The 25,846-nt window shown below is 43.3% G+C and overlaps 1 protein-coding gene across 4 annotated transcripts in view; it reads right to left on the bottom strand.

Moving 5' to 3' along the window:
• The window catches only part of EXOC6 (exocyst complex component 6), a 154,345-nt gene that overhangs the window by 70,429 nt on the left and 58,070 nt on the right, over window positions 1-25,846 (bottom strand). For all 4 annotated transcript variants that reach the window (XM_075258751.1, XM_075258753.1, XM_075258752.1 and 1 more), the window contains exons 9-18: window positions 24,410-24,493; window positions 24,268-24,314; window positions 23,017-23,137; window positions 20,168-20,239; window positions 14,101-14,198; window positions 13,068-13,173; window positions 12,071-12,180; window positions 7,844-7,955; window positions 6,194-6,328; window positions 1,870-2,049 (exon numbers count right to left, since the gene is read on the bottom strand). In XM_075258751.1, the coding sequence (XP_075114852.1) occupies window positions 1,870-2,049; window positions 6,194-6,328; window positions 7,844-7,955; window positions 12,071-12,180; window positions 13,068-13,173; window positions 14,101-14,198; window positions 20,168-20,239; window positions 23,017-23,137; window positions 24,268-24,314; window positions 24,410-24,493 (1,065 nt within the window). The remainder of the gene's footprint in view (window positions 1-1,869; window positions 2,050-6,193; window positions 6,329-7,843; window positions 7,956-12,070; window positions 12,181-13,067; window positions 13,174-14,100; window positions 14,199-20,167; window positions 20,240-23,016; window positions 23,138-24,267; window positions 24,315-24,409; window positions 24,494-25,846) is intronic.

Raw genomic sequence — 25,846 nt, 5'->3', positions numbered from 1 at the left:
CCGGCTCAGTTCATATCTGCGTTGGAGTCTCCGCAGCAGAAGTTCTGCACAAAGGACTTCTCTCTCCACCGATTTCAGTATAAAAACAGCAGAAACCTGACACCCTGCAGACCCCATTATAGTCTATAGAGTCCGAGTGTGTCTGCAGGTAACAACTGTTTTAGCCGATCCAGCTCACTGTCATTAAGGTCCTCCAGTGGACCCCGAACAATGGACAGCCCAGTGCAGATATGTCATCCACAATCACAGATCTGCAAAGTGACTTGTATGGATCCCCTAAGCTTGTGTTTGCCGCCAACAAATATAGGACATACTCCATAATCTGCAATCCCCATCCACGGCCCAGACACATGCAGGGGGGAGAGCAAAATAATTCGACTATTACTAAACAAATTGTCAGTGTCTGCTGCGGAGTCCTTGCACACGTAAACGCCACAGCAGAGGTCAATTCTCATTTGAGTCCTCCAACGCCCTTCATAGAGGATGGTACAAATATAGGAATGGACAGTACAGACAATGGACAGTTCCAACAATCTCTTAATACCAAGGCCTGTAATGTTTCATGTCTGGAGGAAACAAGGTTTTACCATAGCCATAGGCAGGGCTTTCTTTTATAGTAAGAGCGATGAGACTATGGAACTCACCATCACTCCAAACTCCACCTCATGGGGTTTCATGGCTTCTACTGGATCAACTTGGTAAGTTTATAGGCTATGCTTATAGGATTTGTGTCTTTATCCAACATTATCACGACTTCAGACCCTGCCACTAACTGCAAGACTATATTCAGCTGACCATATCCAGATATATGTAGGGATCAGGAGATAATAACACTCCTTAGGGAGTGCGCACCTTTACAGGTATATGGAGACTTACAAGCCATTGTCACTCCACTGGGGGATTACGGGAAAAATATGCAAATCTGTTTTCCAGGATGTAATGAGGAAAACAAGGCCTCTGTTTGCTGTCTCTTAGGGCTAGTTCACATGTGTTAGGGTGGTCGAGGAATTTGATCAGGAAAAAATCCACTTCAGGAATTAGGAAAGTTTTTTTTTTTGGAGCGTTTTTTTTTTTTTTTTACATGAGCCATTTTTGGAGCATTTTTTTAGGCATTTTTTGTTTCAGGATTTTTCCTCCAGCACAGTGAATGGACCTTGAAAAAAAAAACGCCTGGCGGGTTTTGCCCCAAAAAAGTGCAAAAAACCCCAAAACGCTAGTGGTTTTTCCACCTCCCATTGACTTGTACTGATTTCTTGAGGCGGAATCTGCCTGAAGAAAGGTCATGACACTTCTTTTTCCGCTAGCGGAAAAAAACCGCTAGCACAAAAAAGAATGCTAGCACTCTACATAGACCTCTATTGTGAGGGGGCGGATTTTGAGGCGGATTCCGCACCGTGTGGGATTATTTTATATGTATAGAGGTGTCACAACGCCCCACCAGCAGTAGATGTTGAAGGAAAGAGGTATCGAGCATTTGGTATTTCAATATGTCTAATAATTTTGATGCCAAAGGTTGCTTATACTCCTCATTGTACTAAGAACATACATACGCTTAGCTGAGCCAAGTGTGCAGGTGTATAGTGGGGTCAGAAGCAATAGCAGTCCAATTTAATAGCCTACAGTCCGATTTAATAGCCTACAGCTATTAAAGGTGTATGGCCATCTAAGTGAGCCGTCTGATCAGTCTCAATCTTTTCTAAAAAATCAGGGCAGTAAGGGTGGAAACCATTACCATTAAAATCAAGGATAATGGTGGTCAAAATCTGCAACCAAATCCACACCCCAATTACAAAGTATATAATGTAGTATACGGTACACAGCTATTCATTCCCCACTGGTAGAAATGTGCAGCAACTTTGATAAACTTACAGGCAAGTTAGTAAAAACTTGAAATGTGCTTCGTAAAAAATTGATCAGATCCATTAGGTAGCCGCTGGCTCTCCCGTCCGGCTCGGACATTGTCCAGTCGTAGTCTGCCAGCTGGACAAATTCATCAATTTTTTGGTTGAGTTTGGTGTAGATCTCCTCCTCGGCCGCATGCCTGGCATCCTGAACAGAACAACACACGGGTTACACTCTTGTCCATTACAATAAATCACGTCAGAAATTCGGCTATACCCCAGAGCCTCCCCTAGATGACAAATAGAAAATAGCTTTTACATTCACATCTACAACGGTGTAAGTCATTAGTGACGGCCTGAGGATAATTCATCATCATGTCACCGGCCCAGCAGTAACTCACTTACGGCCAAGTCCCCCGTCCATCCCCAAATGTCCATATTAGCAAGCGGGTTGTAGATCATTTCTACAGGCTTCGGAAAGTTAGCATTAGTTTATATTCTCTTTGCAATCATTGACCTTGGAACACCACAACTCCCAGCATGCCCAGAAAGACCACTGAAGGACAAACCATACTGGGAATCTTAAGGTTTGTTCAGACGGCGGATTTTGGTGCGGATTCCGCCTCTTATTGAATACCATTGAAGGCAGTGATAGAAGCGACATGATGGAAGAATAAGCATCGTGGTCAATCCTGCCGCAGATTCTGACGAAATCACAGTCCGAGGCAATTGAGTGAAAGTCGTGGCGGAAACCAGGGGCAGAAAGTGGAGAGGAATTGGATGAGGAAATCGGCCTCTAATTCCCCTAAACCTATTGGATGGCCATGTCATTGTCTACAGATTATGAAATAGTATTCTGTACGGGATGTCATCAGACTGTCGTTAAAGGGGTTGTCCCATTAAGGACATGTATCCCCTATTCACAGGATGGGGGACAGGTATCAAATTGTAAAAAGGAGAACGGGAGACAAAGTGCTTCCTTCTTGCGAATTTGTATTATCGGCCCTCCCATTCACTGCTATGGGGTTACATTATTTGTTATCTAGCCATAGGATAGATGATAACTGCCTGATCACTGGGGTCCAAGTGTGGGGTCCTCCAGCTATCACAAGAGCAGGTACTTGGGTCTCCTGTGGATATGTGGCAGTAGTAAACATGCAGACCTCCGCTCCATTGACTTCTATGGGACTGATAACCAAATTCATCCCTTTGCAAGCAACTAGAGCAGTGGTCACACGTGTTCACTACCGCACCGATCACACAGGGCTCTCTAGGGATCCTATTTTTATGATCAGATAAAGGAAATTCACCGAGCAAACCACCAGGATTCAATTCTCAATGGAGAACAGGTATCTTGTACGTAGGAGCTTTTTAGCAGCAGTAGCAACATCCAATACCTCCAAGAGGTGAAGTAAACACGAAAAAACAGACCAATGGATGAGAAAGAACTGCGCTTGCTCCAGATCCGTAAATTCAACACGTTCTTTATTATGGTTCTTAATACACGACGCAGCGGGCTGCGTTTCGGGGCTTCCCCTTTGTCAAGTGTATTACCACTGCACACACTTATCCTATTAGTAAAAAAAAACCAGAACACAAAACAATTGTTCTCTATAAGTATGTCTCCTTACCAATGGATACAAAAATACACAAAAATACAATAATATATTAAAATAGTATTCCAGTTCCATAGAAGGATCTTAATTGATAAAAACATTATTTACCCAATGTAGAAAGAATACTACTAAAATGTCACATGAAAATGCACAAGAAAATGAATGTCCCAATACATATCTCAATATAGCTACTTCCTTAGGAGCTACAAATAACATGACAATTGCAGTAAAGACTGACACAAATAGAATCTATAGTGTATAATATCACTTTGATGGATAGAGCTATAGGAGACTATAACTGAAAAGCCAAGGGAAAGATTGTTTCTTACCTCACAGATGGATGACTATCCGAGTGAGCTGCAAGTGTTAACAGTAGCCAGACGTGAAGAAGAATAGCGTGCATTCATTCTAGGGGTATTTTAAACCATTGAAAAGCGCGCGTGGATTCCGCACATGCGCACTAGTGACTGTGTGGTGACGTGGAGATAATAAATCAATCTATTTTCCCAAAGATTTCTAGGCACTATGGGATAAAATAAAGGGCAATACGATTAATCCCCCGATTACTCCGGCACGGCCCGGTGCTCTCTGCACGGGCGTCACATACAGCGGACGTGGACATTAGTGTCCAGGTAAATGGGATTAATAGCTATATAGCTATTATATAAATAGCTATATTGAGATATGTATTGGGACATTCATTTTCTTGTGCATTTTCATGTGACATTTTAGTAGTATTCTTTCTACATTGGGTAAATAATGTTTTTATCAATTAAGATCCTTCTATGGAACTGGAATACTATTTTAATATATTATTGTATTTTTGTGTATTTTTGTATCCATTGGTAAGGAGACATACTTATAGAGAACAATTGTTTTGTGTTCTGGTTTTTTTTACTAATAGGATAAGTGTGTGCAGTGGTAATACACTTGACAAAGGGGAAGCCCCGAAACGCAGCCCGCTGCGTCGTGTATTAAGAACCATAATAAAGAACGTGTTGAATTTACGGATCTGGAGCAAGCGCAGTTCTTTCTCATCCATTGGTCTGTTTTTTCGTATTTTTATGATCAGGGGACACCCACTCACCATCCCTTTATCAGCTATCCTACACAGAGGACACGATCAGATGACAACGCATTTCAGTCACTCGGCATGTTTACAAGGTATGTATGATTATTGATCTAGCCATCACCAGTCCATGGAAAAGAGCCTATAAGCCAAACCGGGAATACTAGGACCTCTATATAGACGGTACGCAACTTCCCTGACTACAGGTGAGTGCAGGCCAGGCACAATGTATTTTGTATACAAACAGAGCTATTTACTGCAGCGCGCCATCTCCTCCTGACACCCGCTAATGCACAGGAAACAAAACAAAGCTTAAAGTGCTGCTGTCACGCCATTACTCATCTGCATTGCCCAGGCAGGCAGCAAATAAGACAGATTTGTGGGGAATGGCAGGCAATTGTTTAATAAGCATAAAGGCCTGTATACAGGTAGCCATGATCCTTACAAAGGAGAATCGTTCCCACTGACCAGTGATAATAACCTCATAGCAGTATCCTTCAAGGCTGCTGAATAATACTGATCGCCCATATAGTAGAATTATAGTGCACTGTGTATTGGGCTCATCTTATATAGGACACAGCCTTGGATCCTTAGGCTCAGAGAGATCATTTTGACCGTGTTTTGGATGCAAATAGATTTATTTTTTTATATTTTTTGCCATGTCCTGCAAAAAACGAATTCCCTGTCTGAAGCAAAACAAGGTGTGAAAGCAGCCTTAAAGGGTTTGTGTCACTGTAGGATAAGGGGATAAGGGTTTCACCTCTAGGGGTCCAAGCATTGGAACCTCCAGTGAACAGGATAACAGGGAACGAAGGTCCCTCTGTATCCTTCATGGTAGTGAAGAACCAGAACACCAACATGGCTACCGATCCGTTCACCTCTATGGTGCTGCAGGAGATTACGGTCCTGACAAGCCCACAGAAGTGAATGGAGCAGCAGTCAAGCAAGGAAAGGTGTGTTTCATTCACAGGGAGGGTTCAGGAAACCTTCTTTCCCAATTCTCCTGACCATGGGTACCAGCAGTCAGGACCCCAATGATCTAACCCTTATCCCCTAACCTGTGAATGGGGGATAGGTCTCTGGAGTGGCATAACCCCATTACATGCACCAAAGCATTAAGGTTAGGGCTAGACACTGATATGTGTCACGCACAAAAACTTGCACAGAGAGTGTGCAACTAAATTATTTGCCACTAGGGCTAAACAGCAATATGGCTGCGACTGCCATCATGAAACCAAAGATTGCCAGATTTACCCTTGTGGTTGCAATGCCATTCTATTTGCAAATATTAATGGAGAGTTGTCCGACGACCCAGGAAAGGAATCTTTGTTGTTGCATGACGGGAGTGCAGCCAACGTTGGTGTGTAGCCCGGGCCTCATTGTCACATACATTTTTAGACATGTGACGAGATGGTGAAGTCAGACATGTTGTGTGAATTCCACTTCCATGATATAAAAAGATGCATGCAACTTATGACCAAATCCAACGCAACTGTTGAGTCATTAGACGGGATAATGCCTTGAATATGGCAAGGGTTGTCCATATGGGTGCCCCTTTATGTGCCCCTTTATGTCTTCTCTGTCACGGCTGCTGGTAACATAGATCATGAATGTGTGAAATGCACATTTCGGAGGGTCACAAGGTTGTGTATGACGATAAACCTTACCTTGAAGGTGGACAAGCCGTAAAGTCTTGTGGTGTGCACAGTTTCGGGTGAAATATTTGTGATATTAGTAATAAAATCCTCCAGGTATTTACAGGCTTGTTCCAGGTGTGTGGTGTTTATGATGATCTGCACAAGCTGAAAAGCAGAAAAGTCACAGGTTAGTAGCACATGGTCCCGCCTAATGTTTAGGGAGGTGATGTCCGCTCAGACATCATGGGTATACGTGGCAATTACTGTATTACAGGAAACTGCACAGCTATATAATATAGCTGCGAGCACTGCTGGCAGACGTACATTGCTTCCTTAACTGGAGGCAAAACTCCAATGCTAATAGGTTAAAAGTCAGATTAGGGGGTTGTTCAGACAGGTGGTTTGGCAGCATTTGTACAAGGCCTATATTAAACAGAATGCAACCGCCCAGGAGATACAGGGGAGATTGTATTCATAGGTATGGTATGTGAGCCGAGACCCTCAATGATCATTGGAATGATCCTATTAAAGTCTATAGGTACTACATCAACAACAAAATCTTAGGACATGAAGAGGTCTCTAAGCCTAAAGGGAATGGGGCTCGGTGCTCAGAAGAGGTTCGGTACTCCTAAGTGACGTCCTGGTTCTTTTTTGAGGCCAGTGATTGGACTCAGTAGTCATGTGTGGAGTGGACTTCTGCAAGAGGAAGTACCAAGGCGCTGCTAGACTGGACTGTGGCGAGAGACACCGGAGCATCGGGGATAGGGGAGTATGTTTCATTTGGGAGGTTTTTTACCTTCCCCGGTCTCCTCACCAAAAAGTTTATCACAGACAACCCCTTTAACATGGGCTGCTCCACAGCAGACACTATAGGTGGAATGAAGTATTACATATGTTGATTTAAAGGGATTTTCCAGGACTTTTAAACTGATGGCCTGTCCTTAGATCATTAATTAAAGATCTGTGGGGGTCTGACATAAAGGACCCTCGGGGATCAGCTGACTGAAGCAGCGGCGGCAAATCCTGAGCGCTAATTCTGCTTTACAGGCCATGCGATGTCATGTTCATTGGTCACATGGCCCATGCTTAGCTCAGTCCCACTGAAATGAATGGTCTGAGCTGCAATACCAAGCACAACCACTGTACAAAGATATGGTGCTGTGCTTCGTAAGTATTGAAGATGCTCCAGCTGATCGGCCAGGGGCCCAGCTGTCGGACCCCGCCAATGTTTAATTCATGACTTATGCTAGGTATAAAGCCTGGAAAATCTCATTAAAAGAGCAAGGCCTGCTAGTTATTCATGCCTCCGGGAAGGGGTGGGACAGAGGGCATATGAAAAGGGGTTGCCCTGATGAGGCAACCCCTTTAAAAAGTAAAGTTATTAAAGGGATTGTCCCACAATCATAGTTTGTGTCCATCAGAGAGGTTACAAATGGCTAACGGCTTGAGGCCCTCAACTGTATTCATCATCTCCATACCATAGACTTTGAATGGAGCAACAGTGCACGTGTGCGACCACCGCTGCATTCAAATAGAGGACACGCCATCCCAATCTTGCGATCGATGGGGAACCACCAAAAATTAGACTCTATCTTATAGAAAGGTAATGAGTCGTGATGTTGGGACAACTCCTTTAAGAATACCCAGTGGTTCCAGTGTAATCTGTGTTATAATACTTACTTCAGTCAGTCCTATATGAGGCTTTTTGATGAGGTTTTGCAGACAGCTGCTTAAGGTTCTCGTGAGAAGTAAGTTGGTCGATTTCCGGAGCAGATCATCAATCTCTGTTGAGCTGGAATCAATCATAAAATAAGCTCCATAAGGGAAAAAAAAAGCAGAATTCTCATAGACAAGCAGTAAAAGTGAAGTAAGGTGAGGTGGGAATTCAGTGAATGTCGTGTAGGTTTCTACAACATGTTCTCTGTCTGCAGCCACAAGTGTCAATCAGGACATTTCCAGATTTCCTTCCACCTCAGGCGCCACTAAGAACAAACCTTTGACACTTACACTCACAGCGAGTCTCATATGGGAATTATTACAAGGACAGAATATGCAAAAATACCAGAATAGGAATGAAAGTCTTTCTTTGTATCAAGACTTATCTACGAATCTATCAACGGCGGAAGGAAATAACATTTGCTATTTACTCGAGTCGGAAAAAAATTAATAGAGACGTATGCAGTGATCTCAATACAATGAGAGAAAAAAACGCTATAACCAATATATGCACATAGATTATTAGGAATTGTGTGAAAATCGTGAAAAATCTAGACCTATTAGGAGCATTGTATATGCAGAATACTGAATAGATAACATTCACAATTTTATTTCCATAAACCCTAAAATTGGGGTTGCTTTTGCAGCTGCCGCCTGGCACTGGGATGAAGATATTTTCCTTCTCATACTTATTAGCCCAAGTTTTATTCCATATAATGGATACATAACCTACTATAGCTATGGCCTGGCTGGCAATTACTGGGATGATAATATATATATATTATATATATATATAATTTATTTATTTTGCAATTAATATGCCAAATTTTGCACCCAAACCAGCCGAATCTACATAACATTGATTTGTGCAAGCAAGGAATAATCTGCCCCCGAGAGGATGCAGGTAAGTGCTGCCATCAAGTGTATAGATGCAGTACTGCGGCAGGGGGCTTGTCCAGGCCAGAGGTCGCGGTCAGTAGTAGAAAGAAACTGGGACATCTTGAGTTACGTTTCAGGGTTCCCTTAAGACTTCTATAGCCCCTTATTAAGGAATTTTATAATGCTATATTATTGCATGATTTATGCACAAGGCAAGAGCATGGAGCCTGTATGGAAGCATACAGGGCCCCTATGGACCTATATTATATGGCAATGCCTGTGTAGGGGTTGGATTCTTCCCTGGAATCACTATGGAATTTGACATGTATTGATATATAATAGCAGTCCTAAGTGAAGTTTCAGTCTAAGAACAGAATTTTTTTTTCCATGAAACTATTTTTTAATGAATTTTTAAATTACTTGGTATATATGACTTTTATATATCTTCCTTTTTCTTTATAGTTCACTATATAGGTGATATTTGTGATTGAAGAAAATTTAGATAGATTAATGGGGGGTCTAAGAAAAATATTATAAAAATGAAAATTTATGAAAAAATTTAATTTTTTTAAAATTAAAAAAGTATAATAACCACAAAGTAACTAAGTTACTATGTTATAAAAACCTAATTTGAGAGAGTGAAAAAAAAAAGAAAAAAAAAAAAGTTTAAAGAATCGCAACCCAAAAAAGTAGAAAAAGTTTTTTAAAAGGCAAAAAATATATATACATAAATATATATGCATAAATATATAAAATTTAAAACCTATTTTATATTTACTATTTTTTGGAAAATGTCACTTTTAGGATGATTTTGCCCAAGTTGTTCCATGTCCGGATGAGACACGGTTGGAGTCTTATGTGGCACTCTAATGGACACACGGTCACATGACCATACTGCCCATGTCTGCTGGCAACTCGGGCACATAAAATTTGGAGGTGCTGTCCCTAGGAACCAGCCAGATCACACTACTATCCTCCAGCCTGTCCTTTATGAATGACTGCTAGAATGTGACTTTTCGTCGCGTCCTGCACCTCCACTTCACCACGTACAATGTGGCATCTAGTTGTGGTGGGCACACGTCACAATTAGGCTGGTAACACTTCCTAATGGCCGCAGTTTTTTTCCCCACTTGTATTGAAAACACACCGGAGCTTTCCTCCTATTGGTCAGAGTATTTCTATACAGGTTAGGTCAAAAGGTTACTCGTTACTATGTGTAAATTGTACCCGGGATCAATTAAGGATGTGTGAAACGAGTCTAATTTACATTCATTAACAGATAAGACATGGCAGATAAGCTGGAAGGAGGCTTCTGGCCACTGTGTTTTCATGCTGGGCTCTCAAATGTTATTCTAACTGATTTAGACCAAGGCAGGGATAGAAAGACAATTACAGAAAATGCGGATCACAATGGAACAGGTTAATCTGCTCAGGCTAAACAAACACCTTATAGTGGGAGCACCAATGGGTCCGGGTGACACAGGGACACAGACTGGACTTGTTACAATCCTCCGAGATTCCTTCTAACCAAATATGGCTAAAGAGAATTCATCGAAACTAAAGAAATGTAGGTCTGGTCGGTCAATTTGATGGTTGTGAAGCAAATAAATGACGAGTCGGCAAGTGTGGAGTAAGGCTGAGATCATATCTGGGGCAGGGTCTCCGTTGCTTGGGTTCGCTATGGACTCCGAAAGACACAAAATGATGGAGAGCCAGACTACTTAAACAGTGGTTACCCTCAGAACTTGACTATAATGGAGTCCGCTCTTTTCATACTAAAAGTGGAGGAAAGATGAGGCCTTTTCTCTCTCCGACAATTTTTGGTGGTTTCTGCGATGGAGTCTCTGGTGTGGATGTGAATTTAGCCTCAGCTGTACATGCAAAATAATGATCGGTCCCCGTACAGCCAAGCGATAACAATCCTACTGGCAACATAAACTTGACTCCCCGGGGCCTGAGCAAATTTCAGGCAATTACGTCATGCCTGGTAGTTTTGGTCGACCATGGCGGGAAAGTCTCCATAATGGCAGGCCAAATTTTTGGCAGACAGTGGAAGATACAAAGTAGTCTGCCATGGTTCTCATTTTTCCAAACCATGGGAGGCCACAAAGGTCAAGCTCAGCCACTTCGGCACATTTGTTGTATATGGGCACCTTTAGGGCCCCTTCACACGGCGTAAGCGCTCGGCTCATTACGAGCTGTACACGCGAGCGCTTCTAAACACTTCCCATTCACTTCAATGGGAGCGCTTGTAAAGCCGGCTTTACGCAGGCTCCCATTGAAGTGAATGGGAAGTGTTTAGAAGCGCTCGCGTGTACGGCTCGGAATGAGCCGAGCGCTTACGCCGTGTGAAGGGGCCCTTAGACTGTGGTCATTGCCAGACAGGAACCATTCACATAATATAAAGGGGTTATATGGGGAATAAAAACTTTCAGCATCTCTGAGTGACCAACCCCTCATAAAGCTTGTATACTCAGTAGAGCGGGGTCAGTCACATGACCCAGAGTAAGTCAGCAGAGAAAGTAGAGACAGGACTCTCGGCACTGTGAAAATGTAGGAATCAGCCCAACAGGGGATTTGGGTGAATATGATCAACTTTGCTCACTTGGTATAGTGGTTACACTGTTGGAATATGGATCATGGACTTCCCAAATACATATGGCTATAGTGGTGGCCCCAGTGATGTCACATGTCCATTATTTTACTTATGCTTTCCTATAGAACGCCATCATAATGCACAGCACCTTACAGGTATTCTCAACACTCCCGACCCCAATCTAAATTCCCTATTGGTCCATGTCAAAATGTCATCACTGGAGATCAAAACAAATAACTAAGCAGTAGATCCCGGAAGTGAGGGATGGGAAGTATTAGAGCCTACTCATATGACCAAGTACATTGGCTGAATGGCACCAGAGATGTGTTAAAAGAATAGAAGGTATTGCATCCTTTTCAAGGCTACCGGGGCCGTTTAATGGACCCGATTCGCCCATTGACCCAAAATGGGTCCATGAAAAAAAAAATTAATGCTGAACTGATCGGTCGTATGAATATGGCATTACTCAGATTCTTATTTTAAAGCTAACGTTCTAGGCAAACAATTTAAGGGGGTTGGAGGACCCCTTTAAAACAGTGATATTGGCCATTGAAAACTTTTTTAAAAAATTTAAAATTTAAATTTTTACCACTTTATGTCAAACTTGTGTAAACTTATGACTTTTATTAACCATTTCAGTCAACCCCAATAGAGTCCTTTTCCCAATGGACATGAATCCTATGAGGTTGACCATATTACCATCCGTGAGCACTTACCTACGATGAATTGATTCCGAAAATTTAAGGCTTGCATAAATAAATTCTTTGACCTGCATATAAATCTGCGGCACAGACTGAGACATTGGGAGTTTCTTTGGGAAAGATACCTTGAAAAAAGAAAGAAACGAAGGACTCAAAAAGACGCCTCAAAGACTTTTACCCGAGCCCTCGGATTCTAAGGGCCTTTCACGCAACGGTGATCGTATGACGATCCTTTATACCCACGGATTATCACGTCTGCTTTCTTAAATGTCAATTGCTTAGCAGAATGTTTGTCGGTAAACTTTTGCATTTCCCAATTTCCAATTTTGTAACCGATCCCAGTTTATGTCCAGGAACAATGACGAACATACAAAGCAATAAACGCTTCCGACTCGGTTATTGGATGGTTTTATACTACTTAGAATTGCCCACTTTTGCTGTATTATACAACTTGCCATGTCTAAGAGGATCATAAGGAGGTATTATGGAGTCTGGATATGTGGATCAGCTAGTCAGTGCTTGGGCCAGGTGTTGGATCGATCATATGAAAAAGCCCTTGTGGGGTCAGAAAACCCCTATAATCTAATATATACTGTATAGCTGTCACATGTATCTTGCCTTTTCCTCTAGGCACTATATATACCATATAGTAGTATAAACCATACTAAGCACACCAAGATGGTTCCAAAACCAGACACTCAGTAAATATTTGCCCCCCCCTAACACTTTTTTAACCTCCTATGCTCAATTGTATAACTTAGTTACAAAGCGACAAATGGCAGCGATGATCAAACGTAAGGTTATCAGAAATGTCCTTTCTACAAGGGTCTCACAAGTCCTTTCCTTCTAGGAGGTCACAAGACATCTAATTGAATGACAAATACACTAGATTTCCATAATTGGGAGATAAAGCCCCCAGGTGGAGTGATACAATCACTTTAACCCCTCACCTTAAAGTGACTTACAGGTTATGCAACAGCATGTCAAACAAACACCTATTAGGCTTACTTACCTTGTCACCTTCTGGATCTTGGAAAGGAAATTTGCTAATTACGGCCATGTACTCCTCTTCATTGGCTACGGGAATCGGGCTGTAGTTGTCAGCTTCAAAAATATCCCTAAAGTCACAGAAATCCATCCATTAGAAATCTAGGCAAAAACTATTGTGTTTTAAAGGGACTGTCTGGTTTTGCACTGTCTAAGGCCTCTTGTAGACGAGCGCATTCAGTCCCGAAAACAAGGTTCGCATGAGGGCCATATTTTCCAGACTGACCATGGCCATTTGCATGCCGTGTGCAAGTTCCCATACTAGATTGACAAATCATTTGAAGCAATAGAGACTTTCCTTCTGCTTCACAGGCCATGTGATGCCACGTTCATCAGTCACATGAGCTGTTCGCAACTCAGTCCCATTCAAGTGAATGGGGCTGAGCTGTGTTACCAAGCACAGCTACTATACAATGTATGGTGTGTCATGCTTTAAAGGTAGGTCATCAATTAAGAAGCCTGACAATGCCTTGATGGCTACTGGGTGGTATCAGTCCACGGTAGTCTAAGGTTGCAAGGAGAGTCTAAGGGGGTCTAGAGTAGTAAAGGGGTTAAAGTTAGATTATTTGGTAGTCTAGGGTAATGTATATTGAGCCAAGACTGGACAACTGGACTTAAAGGGCTTTTCCAAGACTAAAATATTGTCATCAATATTAGATTGGTGGGGTCTGACACCTGGGACTAAAGAGGCAAATACTGTATCCTCTTCCGTGTACCAAGGAGTTCACGTTAAAAGTTTACATGGCACGGCTGCCATGAGGTTGCAGTCTATTGTGGGGGTCCCTGGTGTCAGACCCCCACCATTCAGACACTAGTGGCCTATCTTAAGGATAGATCATCATCAATAGTTAATTCTCAGAAACCCACATTTCCCTGTTTAGCATTTCGGATGGCCATATTGTGGGCACTGCAGCACCTACAAGTTCAGAGACGCCTTTAGGTAAGAACAGGATTGTCAATTTTATTTGCAATGACATAGGAAAAAGAGATGTCATCACCTGAACAGCCCGGCCCACTTTTTGAGCAGAGTTTCATTATATTTGTCTCTAACTTCATACAATAGATCAAAGAGTCGATTCACTGGAAATCCATATCCCTAAAAGAAAGGAAAGTGAAACACATAAGTGCACAATGGCAACAACAACCACAATGGAAAAAGTCAAGTGATTCTTAAAGTATATATATCTTATTTATTTCCCCTAGTTCAACACCTGGAAGGTTTTCAAGATTGCAGGTATACCTCCAGTTATATCACGCAAAGTAAGGCTACGTCAATATGTCAGTACTGGAAAACGCTTTCAGGCTGAGGCCCCACATTGCGGAAACGCAGCTTTATTTGTTGCAGATTTTGATGCGTTTTTTTGACCCAAACCCAAGGAAGGCTACAGAAGGAATGGGAAATATATAGGAAGTTCTTATACTTCTCCTTTCTACTCAATCCACTTTTTGCAGGAGAATGGAAAGGACAACCGTATAAGTGCTGCAATAATGCTGAATATCAGGTGGACGATCACAACACTTCACTATATGTCCTGTCCAGATGGATGTCAGGTGCAACATTTACTCCCAAACTGTATAGTTGAAACTCTACAATGCCTTACAGACGCAGCAATGACACCATGACAGTGACCTGCAAAGGACTATAACAATTAGTAGTGTCCTCTCATTATTAAGGAATTGTGTCTTGGCAAACATCTATTTTCCTTGACAGTTCACAGCGGTTAGAAAGCTGGAAAATTTCATGTCTGCCCAGCAGAACAGTGAAAGGATTATTGTTCATTGGCGAAAACCTACGAAGCAACACGTATAGCGAAACGCAATTCTCCGAGCTGTGTGATTTCACACGGATAAAACAGGGAACATTCTGAATTTCTGTTTGTGTATTTTGTACTTGAATATAAAAAAAATGTCTGATCTGTAAGATAAGATTTTTACAGATACAGATATATTCGAGGTCATTTAATAGAAATGTGTAGAGATGAGCGAACAGTGTTCTATCGAACACATGTTCGATCGGATATCAGGGTGTTCGCCATGTTCGAATCGAATCGAACACCACGTGGTAAAGTGCGCCAAAATTCGATTCCCCTCCCACCTTCCCTGGCGCCTTTTTTGCACCAATAACAGCGCAGGGGAGGTGGGACAGGAACTACGACACTGGGGGCATTGAAAAAAATTGGAAAAAGTCATTGGCTGCCGAAATCAGGTGACCTCCATTTTAGACGAATAGTGGATTTCAAATCCGGGTCATATGAGAATGTGAACTTTGTGACTATGAGACAGGGATAGCTGTACAGGCAGGGATAGCTAGGGATAACCTTTATTTAGGGGGGAATGTTATTAAAAATAACTTTTTGGGGCTCTATCGGGTGTGTAATTGTGATTTTTGTGAGATAAACTTTTTCCCATAGGGATGCATTGGCCAGCGCTGATTGGCCGAATTCCGTACTCTGGCCAATCAGTGCTGGCCAATGCATTCTATTAGCTTGATGAAGCAGAGTGTGCACAAGGGTTCAAGCGCACCCTCGGCTCTGATGTAGCAGAGCCGAGGCTGCACAAGGGTTCAAGCGCACCCTCGGCTCTGATGTAGGAGAGCCGAGGGTGCACTTGAACCCTTGTGCACCCTCAGCTCTGCTACATCAGAGCCGAGGGTGCGCTTGAACCCTTGTGCACACTCTGCTTCATCAAGCTAATAGAATGCATTGGCCAGCGCTGATTGGCCAATGTATTCTATTAGCCTGATGAAGTAGAGCTGAATGTGTGTGCTAAGCACACACATTCAGCTCTACTTCATCGGGCTAATAGAATGCATTGGCCAGCGCTGATTGGCCAGAGTACGGAACTCGACCAATCAGCGCTGGCTCTGCTGGAGGAGGCGGAGTCTAAGATCGCTCCACACCAGTCTCCATTCAGGTCCGACCTTAGACTCCGCCTCCTCCGGCAGAGCCAGCGCTGATTGGCCGAAGGCTGGCCAATGCATTCCTATGCGAATGCAGAGACTTAGCAGTGCTGAGTCAGTTTTGCTCAACTACACATCTGATGCACACTCGGCACTGCTACATCAGATGTAGCAATCTGATGTAGCAGAGCCGAGGGTGCACTAGAACCCCTGTGCAAACTCAGTTCACGCTAATAGAATGCATTGGCCAGCGCTGATTGGCCAATGCATTCTATTAGCCCGATGAAGTAGAGCTGAATGTGTGTGCTAAGCACACACATTCAGCACTGCTTCATCACGCCAATACAATGCATTAGCCAGTGCTGATTGGCCAGAGTACGGAATTCGGCCAATCAGCGCTGGCTCTGCTGGAGGAGGCGGAGTCTAAGGTCGGACCTGAATGGAGACTGGTGTGGAGCGATCTTAGACTCCGCCTCCTCCAGCAGAGCCAGCGCTGATTGGTCGAGTTCCGTACTCTGGCCAATCAGCGCTGGCCAATGCATTCTATTAGCCCGATGAAGTAGAGCTGAATGTGTGTGCTTAGCACACACATTCAGCTCTACTTCATCAGGCTAATAGAATACATTGGCCAATCAGCGCTGGCCAATGCATTCTATTAGCTTGATGAAGCAGAGTGTGCACAAGGGTTCAAGCGCACCCTCGGCTCTGATGTAGCAGAGCCGAGGCTGCACAAGGGTTCAAGTGCACCCTCGGCTCTCCTACATCAGAGCCGAGGGTGCGCTTGAACCCTTGTGCAGCCTCGGCTCTGCTACATCAGAGCCGAGGGTGCGCTTGAACCCTTGTGCACACTCTGCTTCATCAAGCTAATAGAATGCATTGGCCAGCACTGATTGGCCAGAGTACGGAATTCGGCCAATCAGCGCTGGCCAATGCATTCTATTAGCCCGATGAAGTAGAGCTGAATGTGTGTGCTAAGCACACACATTCAGCACTGCTTCATCACGCCAATACAATGCATTAGCCAGTGCTGATTGGCCAGAGTACGGAATTCGGCCAATCAGCGCTGGCTCTGCTGGAGGAGGCGGAGTCTAAGATCGCTCCACACCAGTCTCCATTCAGGTCCGACCTTAGACTCCGCCTCCTCCAGCAGAGCCAGCGCTGATTGGCCGAATTCCGTACTCTGGCCAATCAGCACTGGCTAATGCATTGTATTGGCTTGATGAAGCAGTGCTGAATGTGTGTGCTTAGCACACACATTCAGCTCTACTTCATCGGGCTAATAGAATGCATTGGCCAATCAGCGCTGGCCAATGCATTCTATTAGCGTGAACTGAGTTTGCACAGGGGTTCTAGTGCACCCTCGGCTCTGCTACATCAGATTGCTACATCTGATGTAGCAGTGCCGAGTGTGCATCAGATGTGTAGTTGAGCAAAACTGACTCAGCACTGCTAAGTCTGCATTCGCATAGGAATGCATTGGCCAGCCTTCGGCCAATCAGCGCTGGCTCTGCCGGAGGAGGCGGAGTCTAAGGTCGGACCTGAATGGAGACTGGTGTGGAGCGATCTTAGACTCCGCCTCCTCCAGCAGAGCCAGCGCTGATTGGCCGAATTCCGTACTCTGGCCAATCAGCACTGGCTAATGCATTGTATTGGCTTGATGAAGCAGTGCTGAATGTGTGTGCTTAGCACACACATTCAGCTCTACTTCATCGGGCTAATAGAATGCATTGGCCAGCGCTGATTGGCCGAATTCCGTACTCTGGCCAATCAGCACTGGCTAATGCATTGTATTGGCTTGATGAAGCAGTGCTGAATGTGTGTGCTTAGCACACACATTCAGCTCTACTTCATCGGGCTAATAGAATGCATTGGCCAATCAGCGCTGGCCAATGCATTCTATTAGCGTGAACTGAGTTTGCACAGGGGTTCTAGTGCACCCTCGGCTCTGCTACATCTGATTGCTACATCTGATGTAGCAGTGCCGAGTGTGCATCAGATGTGTAGTTGAGCAAAACTGACTCAGCACTGCTAAGTCTGCATTCGCATAGGAATGCATTGGCCAGCCTTCGGCCAATCAGCGCTGGCTCTGCCGGAGGAGGCGGAGTCTAAGGTCGGACCTGAATGGAGACTGGTGTGGAGCGATCTTAGACTCCGCCTCCTCCAGCAGAGCCAGCGCTGATTGGCCGAATTCCGTACTCTGGCCAATCAGCACTGGCTAATGCATTGTATTGGCTTGATGAAGCAGTGCTGAATGTGTGTGCTTAGCACACACATTCAGCTCTACTTCATCGGGCTAATAGAATGCATTGGCCAGCGCTGATTGGCCGAATTCCGTACTCTGGCCAATCAGCACTGGCTAATGCATTGTATTGGCGTGATGAAGCAGTGCTGAATGTGTGTGCTTAGCACACACATTCAGCTCTACTTCATCGGGCTAATAGAATGCATTGGCCAATCAGCGCTGGCCAATGCATTCTATTAGCGTGAACTGAGTTTGCACAGGGGTTCTAGTGCACCCTCGGCTCTGCTACATCAGATTGCTACATCTGATGTAGCAGTGCCGAGTGTGCATCAGATGTGTAGTTGAGCAAAACTGACTCAGCACTGCTAAGTCTGCATTCGCATAGGAATGCATTGGCCAGCCTTCGGCCAATCAGCGCTGGCTCTGCCGGAGGAGGCGGAGTCTAAGGTCGGACCTGAATGGAGACTGGTGTGGAGCTATCTTAGACTCCGCCTCCTCCAGCAGAGCCAGCGCTGATTGGTCGAGTTCCGTACTCTGGCCAATCAGCACTGGCCAATGCATTTCTATGGGGAAAAGTTAGCTTGCGAAAATCGCAAACTGACAGGGATTTCCATGAAATAAAGTGACTTTTATGCCCCCAGACATGCTTCCCCTGCTGTCCCAGTGTCATTCCAGGGTGTTGGTATCATTTCCTGGGGTGTCATAGTGGACTTGGTGACCCTCCAGACACGAATTTGGGTTTCCCCCTTAACGAGTTTATGTTCCCCATAGACTATAATGGGGTTCGAAACCCATTCGAACACTCGAACAGTGAGCGGCTGTTCGAATCGAATTTCGAACCTCGAACATTTTAGTGTTCGCTCATCTCTAGAAATGTGCTGTCAGGAAATGACCCATTGTTCAAATGACATTTTTATGTTAAAACATATTTTTTAAGAATTTTTGGTGAGGTTTTGAATTTTAATTAAAAAAAAATAAATAAAATCTTGGAATTCCACCTCTTGCCACTAAGCCTAAAATAAACGGTTTCCTGGAGAGGGACTATAGGACACAATGGTCTAGAGCAGAACCTACTGATTTCTATGGGGGAGTATTCAAGATATACCCTGTGAGATGTGTAATAAGGGGGCAGTGACATCCCCTATAGGGACTTATAAAATCCTGGAATTCCAACTCTTGCCACTAAGCCTAAAATAAATGGTTTCCTGGAGATGGACTATAGGTCACAATGGTCTAGAGCAGAACCTACTGATTTCTATGGGGGAGTATTCAAGATATACCCTGTGAGATGTGTAATAAGGGGGAAGTGACATCCCCTATAGGGACTTTGTGTTGTATGTACACATACATGATAGTTGTGATCACCTTTCACCATCATCACCAGCTCCAGATCTTTGTATCCTTTAATAGGCATCGCTCCACTGATTCCTGCACAGTTGGGATTTTTTTTTCTCTAGCCCTCACCATTCCTGATCTATCAGTGCTGTTTGTTTTGGTGCCTGATATGCTAATTAGGTTTCTACTATCAAGTGGGTGGAGTCAGTCAGGAGCAGCCAAGGGTTGAGGCATGATTTAGAGCTCTCTGGTAATGTCCAAACTGTGTCAGAGCTCAGTATCCCACCCCCTTGCCTGCTCCTGCCTGACACCACCCACATGACATTAGAGAGTCTAGAGAGCTTATCAAACACCAAAACCAATTGCACTGATGGCTCAGGAATGGTGGGGGCTAGAGAAAAAAAATTCAAACTGTGCCTGAATCAATGAAGTGGTGGAATGCAAACAAAATGGAGCTGGTGAAAGGTCCTCTTGACCCAAGTCAAATCTATTCCAAAAAATATCGCTCAAATGAATGGTTCTTGCATTGGTATCCAAGTGTGTTTTTTAAGGCCTGTAAGTATAGGACATATAGGACGACTACACTGACCTGCAGAGTATCAGCGAACACCACAATGAGATTCTTCAGCTCCAGCACCAGATCGGGGTCGGTGCAGTATGACTGCAAAGAAATTGAGTTTGTTAAGAGCATTACCAAATATTACACCTTCAGAGCCTCATGGTGGAGTAAATAACAAGGTGAAGACAGACGCCGTCATAGATTGTGATCTGCTACAACAATAGTATTAAAGTCCGCACAATCAGGTTTCAAGGTTAACTCTGTCACTACTGGAAACTTATACAGGATAATATCTACAATGAAGATGAATTCTGTAAATAATATGGCATGGTTTTGTATACTGGTGACCTATCAGCATGTGATCTGTGGGGGTCCAACACCTAGCCGGGCGCAGATCAGCCATTCAGGAGTCTCCGAGCAGTGGAAGGGGAGCGTAAGCAGGCTCTCCCACTCAAGTAATCCTTGACGCAGTCTGCTACTACTGAGGCTGTCACCTATGTCTAATACCTGTACCCAAGTCTATATCCTGTTTCTGCAAAACCGAATACTCAAATGCACCATCCAGGACCGGAGACTGTGAGGATGATGTCACCACAGGTCCTGAGACGTGCACCAACTGCTGCTGATATCACTGAGGAAGGTAATAGGAGCATGGTGTCCTGACTGTGAAAGAGGGGGACTATGGTCAGTATGCGAGAGGAAGGTACTAGGGACCAAAATATTCATCCTAAAGATAGGTCATCAATACCAGATCAGTAGGACCCAGCAGATGACACACAGAGAATGGAGCAGGAAGCACACAGCTCTGTTCTCTCTGTAGTGGCCAGACCAGGTACTGCAGATCAGCTCCTACTCATTTGAAGGGGACCAAATCTGCAGTGACTCAGTTCAGCCACTACACAGAGAACGGCACTGTCTGCTTCCTGCTCCATTCTCTGAGAATAGACGATCGATGGGGCTTGCAGGAGTCCACCCAATGATCTTTAGTATAGATCATCAATAATTTGTAGCCCAGAAAACCCCTTTAAAAAGATATCTTGCATTTTTGTGATCCTTTAAAATGAGCCCCTCCCCACAACAGCCTGCAGCGGGCACACTTTAAAGGTTTCATGCAATAAAATAATAGCAAGTAGGAAGATTTCATAGCATGAATTAGACGGCAGCGGAGGCTTATCTCTCCTATTTCAGACAATTTATTGCTTGGCTCAATTCCATCTTCTTCAAAGAGGTGTAAAATTGCACAGGCAAAAGCAACTGGCACTGGGTTACAGCAAAACAATGCACACTGCTGAGATCTGTCAAGTGCCCCGAGTATTGAAACCTTCGTGTCATACAGATGTACAGAATGCAATAATACTGTCAACGCCACTTGTAATTGCACAGATCTCTGATAGCACACAATGTAAAGCAGGCTTCCTAATTTATCTGAATCAGAGCAAGTGCCGAGAGCTGGAGAGACAGTAATGGAAATCCTTGCAAGGCTTGTCCAAAAGTGAAATCTCTGAGGACCATACTAGTCATCACAGGGCTTTAATCTGATGGCTTCCTTTAAAGAGGACCTTTCACCACCTCCACCTTACATCAGTTAATAGTCACCACTCAATTTTCTATTTAGCCCCCACCATCCCTGAACAACAAGCGCAGGTAGTTTTGATGCCTGATGTGCTATTTAGGCTCTGTAATGTTAAAAGGGCGGTGTCAAGAAGGGGGCGTGACTCAGAGCTCCAATCAGAGGCAGCCAGTGCCAGAGCTCAGAATCCCACCCCTTGTCTGCTCCTGCCTGACACCGCCCACTGACAGTACAGAGACTAAATAGTATATCAGGCACCAAAACTAACAGCACTCAGTGCACAGGAATGGTGGGGGCTGGAGAAAAAAATCCAATTGTGCTAGAATCAGTGATGAAGCAGCTATTAAATGATATAAGGAGCAGGAGTTGTTGGAGTTGGTGAAAGGTCCTCTTTAAAGGGAGCCTAACACTTCTATTGATATGTGATGCACATGTGTGATGCACACTGGATAAAGGGGTATTCAAGTCCCCAAAACACATGAGTAAATTGACGTTTTTCTCAAAGAGTTTGCAACAAATCTCTTCCGGATCTGCACAGTCCTTGTCCAATGGTCCGAGTATTTGGACTTCTATTGAGATGTCTTAGTTCCAGTTAATAAGGTTATTTCCAATATTATAATAATTCTGGAGCATCATTTTTTTTTTTTTTTATAACTTTGGGTCAGTTTTACAGGTCTGTGCCCCGATGCAAAAGATTTTGTGCCATTAGGTTCCTGAGAGAAAGATCCTCTGTAAACAGCAAATCGGCGACAATCCCAGATGTCAGACTTTACCAAACGAATATTGATGGTCTATTCTACAGCTAATAGTCCCGGAATACCCCTTAAAAAACCACTAATAAAACAGCAGGAGTGGTAGGGTCTGCAGTAGAGGCGTCTTGGCTGGGTTGATTTTGGAGCCTGGGTTTTTGGGATGATAATTAGGACCTGTTTCTTGGTGGTACACTCCGGACTGAACTATTCAGTCTGATCTAATGAAGAGGTCAGTAGAGACTAATGAGGACAGATTGCAATAATAACAGCAGATTAACTCTGCATAGTCTGAAGTGCAGGGCTCGGAGTGCGTTTGGAGGGCCCAGTCAGTTGTAAATCAGAGAAGGATTATGCAAATGGTTGTGGCTCACAGCCTGAGTCTTCTGGGAAAAAAACAAAAGCCTGGCAGGTCTCCTTCTAAATCTGAACAACATCTAATTACAAAAAAAGCACAATGATGGAAGAGCAATTTCTCACTCTGACATGATCCTGCTTTTCAGCATACTCAGGTCTATTCTTTTCCAAGAGCCCATAACCTGAGGATCCTTCTTACTTACTGAGTGAGTGCGGAGGGCAGCGATGATCTTGGACTGCGCCATGGTCCACAGCTCTGTCGTGTAGGTTCCTGTTACCAGACCTTGTGTTACATGTAAAATGTGATCTTCCACCACGAAAAACCTAAAGCAAGATGGACACCGATATTGGATAATCATCACACAAGATCACAACAAAGAAAAGGCTCCTGTAGGGTAGCTCAACCGGGGCTGGAGAGCTCTAACCAGTTATTCTATACCTTATACAGGTATTATGGTTGTGCACTGATATATCCCATAGTGAACCATCTGGGGATCACAAACAGTGGTCTACTATTATATACCTATCGTACATTGATATGTGCTGTATACCTTGTATACTGGGATGTGGTGAATTTTAAGTGGTTTGGTCCTAAGAAGATTTCTCTTTGGATATTTTAGGAGAAATTTAATAAACGTTACGTTTTATATTCTGTGCATCAGTGCTTCATATATATATAATCATCACACAAGGACGGGGCATAGAAGATCAGGCTTCAGAGAATAAGACAGCAGTCAATGTATGGCAGACTGGCATATACTTGCATCATTATATCCGGTAATGTGTGACGGAAGGTATGTAGACAGATCAGACATAGTAGATAGATAGATGCATAGAAAGAAAGATAGATGAATAGATAGATGCATGGATAGATAGATGGATATGAGATAGAAGGATGGATGGATAGATGCATAGATAGATAGATAGATAGATAGATAGATAGATAGATAGATAGATAGATAGATAGGAGAGATATGAATAGACAGAACTGTAAGAAGAATAACAAAGAAAGATAATTGATGGATTAAGGAAAAAATAATAAATACGGTAGATTGACAGAGAGAAGTAATATGAATAGAGAGGAAAGAAAGAAGATAGATATTAGATGGATAAAAGAAAGAATAAGCAAGTAAGAAAGAATGAAAATATAGATAGATACAGGGAAGGAAGGAAAGAAGGAAGGAAGGAAGAAATAAAGGATAGATAGATAGATAGGAGATAGATAGATAGATAGATAGATAGTTAAAGAGATAAGTAAATGAGATAGAAAGAAAATAAAAAAGACAGAATAAAACATAGGCTAATACATAGACAGAGAGTCAGACATCCTAATGGTCCATAACGATAAGACTTTACTGGAATTTTCTTTTGAAATATTGAAACATTATTCTGCAACATTCCAATAAAGACTTGTCAAAATATTTCATTTATTTCCATTTCTGGCCCAGTCTTACCCTACAATCTGGCTGAAGTATTTCCTATATCCTTCCACGGTCTCGTGCTATAACAGAAGGAAGAAAGTATACAGAAGAGATATTACTGTCACCATCTGCTCTATACAGACCTCATGGTATTCTATGGAGACGACATACTCACCATGTTTGCCTGGGGTTGGAGGACTAGTCGAGCTTGTTTTCTTCTCTGTTTTCTATAGTAGTTTTCAAAGACTTCTTTATCGCCCTACAATAAAGAAATGATAACTTATCAACCGGTCGCTTGATTTATTGAGGATTCTGGAAAATGACAACCACTGACATCTATGAGAACAGAGTCTGAGTTTTTAAGACCTTGTTATAGGACAGAGAATCGTGGGAGAAGAAGATAACGTATCGTCAATGATAAAACAATCCTATCTGTACTGCAGTGACTGGGATGGTGGAAGGCGATGAACAGATGTGATCTATTAACACCTTGAGTACTTTGACAATTTAGACATAAAAGGAGTTAACAGCAGTGTTACGCAGGCCGGATGCCGGGGAAGGTGTATAAACCATACTCACCTGTTCCCTGTGCTCTGGTATCTCCCATCCCAGTCCGGTCCAGTGGCACCCCGGGGTTTCTTCTAGCTGAAATCCTCGCCTCTGGTGACCTCTGAGGTCAATCAGCAACCAAAGGAAAGGAACCAGGTCATCTATCCATATATACAATTGCATTACCATCATCTTGTGGTAATGCAATTGTATATATGTACATTCTAGTATGTTCACTTGTGCAGAGGTAGCAATCACTAACAGGCCCCGTAGCCGCAGGGGGCACAGAGATAAAAACAGTTTTATAGATAGCACTTGGTATGAGGGTCGCCCCATTACATATTTTACATTGGGACCTGGGAGCTTCAAGGTATGCCATCAGTAACATATATGGGGCATCCTCTTTGACCTAAGTATGACCACAAAGTTGACCTTTTGTCTATCTCATGTTCTTTTATAAAATGGCCAAGCTGCCACGAAAAAATTACATATATAAAAAAAGAAATCACTTAAAAAAAAAAAAAGAAAAAAAAAAGTTACAGCATAGTTGCTATCGCTCAGGCCAGGGACTTGACATTTCTCCCCTTAATACTCTCTCCTTTCTTTGTCAGTGACATCCTGGTGATCTCATTAAGAAGGACCATTCAGCGGGAACCATCTGCACCAGGCGCGTCTCCTCTACCTACTGAATACAACGTCATTTGTATGCAAGAAGAATAAAGCAGCTTAGCATTTTGATTTTTTTAGGGGCACGAGGTTATCGCTGGGTCACAGTTACTTAACATTCCAGGACTTGATACCAGCACTAACCCCGAGCCAGGAGCACAATAAGAGGCACGCGGAAAAGGTAAAGTAGCAGCACACAAAGTAGCTCACAGAAAGGGTAATGGACAAAACCTAGCACAAGCAGGACCTGTCCAGGATCAGACCTTCACCATTACTGGGACATAGTACATGGAGAGAGTAGAACAAACCTCAACAAATAGGCTACACGAGCTTAAAGGGTGTTTCTTGTGAACATGACCATATTACAATTTGCAGACAATTGAAAGTCAAAATTTTT

This window comes from Leptodactylus fuscus, chromosome 10 (genome assembly GCF_031893055.1).
Source record: "Leptodactylus fuscus isolate aLepFus1 chromosome 10, aLepFus1.hap2, whole genome shotgun sequence".
NCBI classification, from domain to species: Eukaryota; Metazoa; Chordata; class Amphibia; order Anura; family Leptodactylidae; genus Leptodactylus; species Leptodactylus fuscus.
The sequence above is the reverse complement of the archived record's forward strand: the minus strand, read 5'-3'. Positions and strand labels throughout refer to the sequence as shown.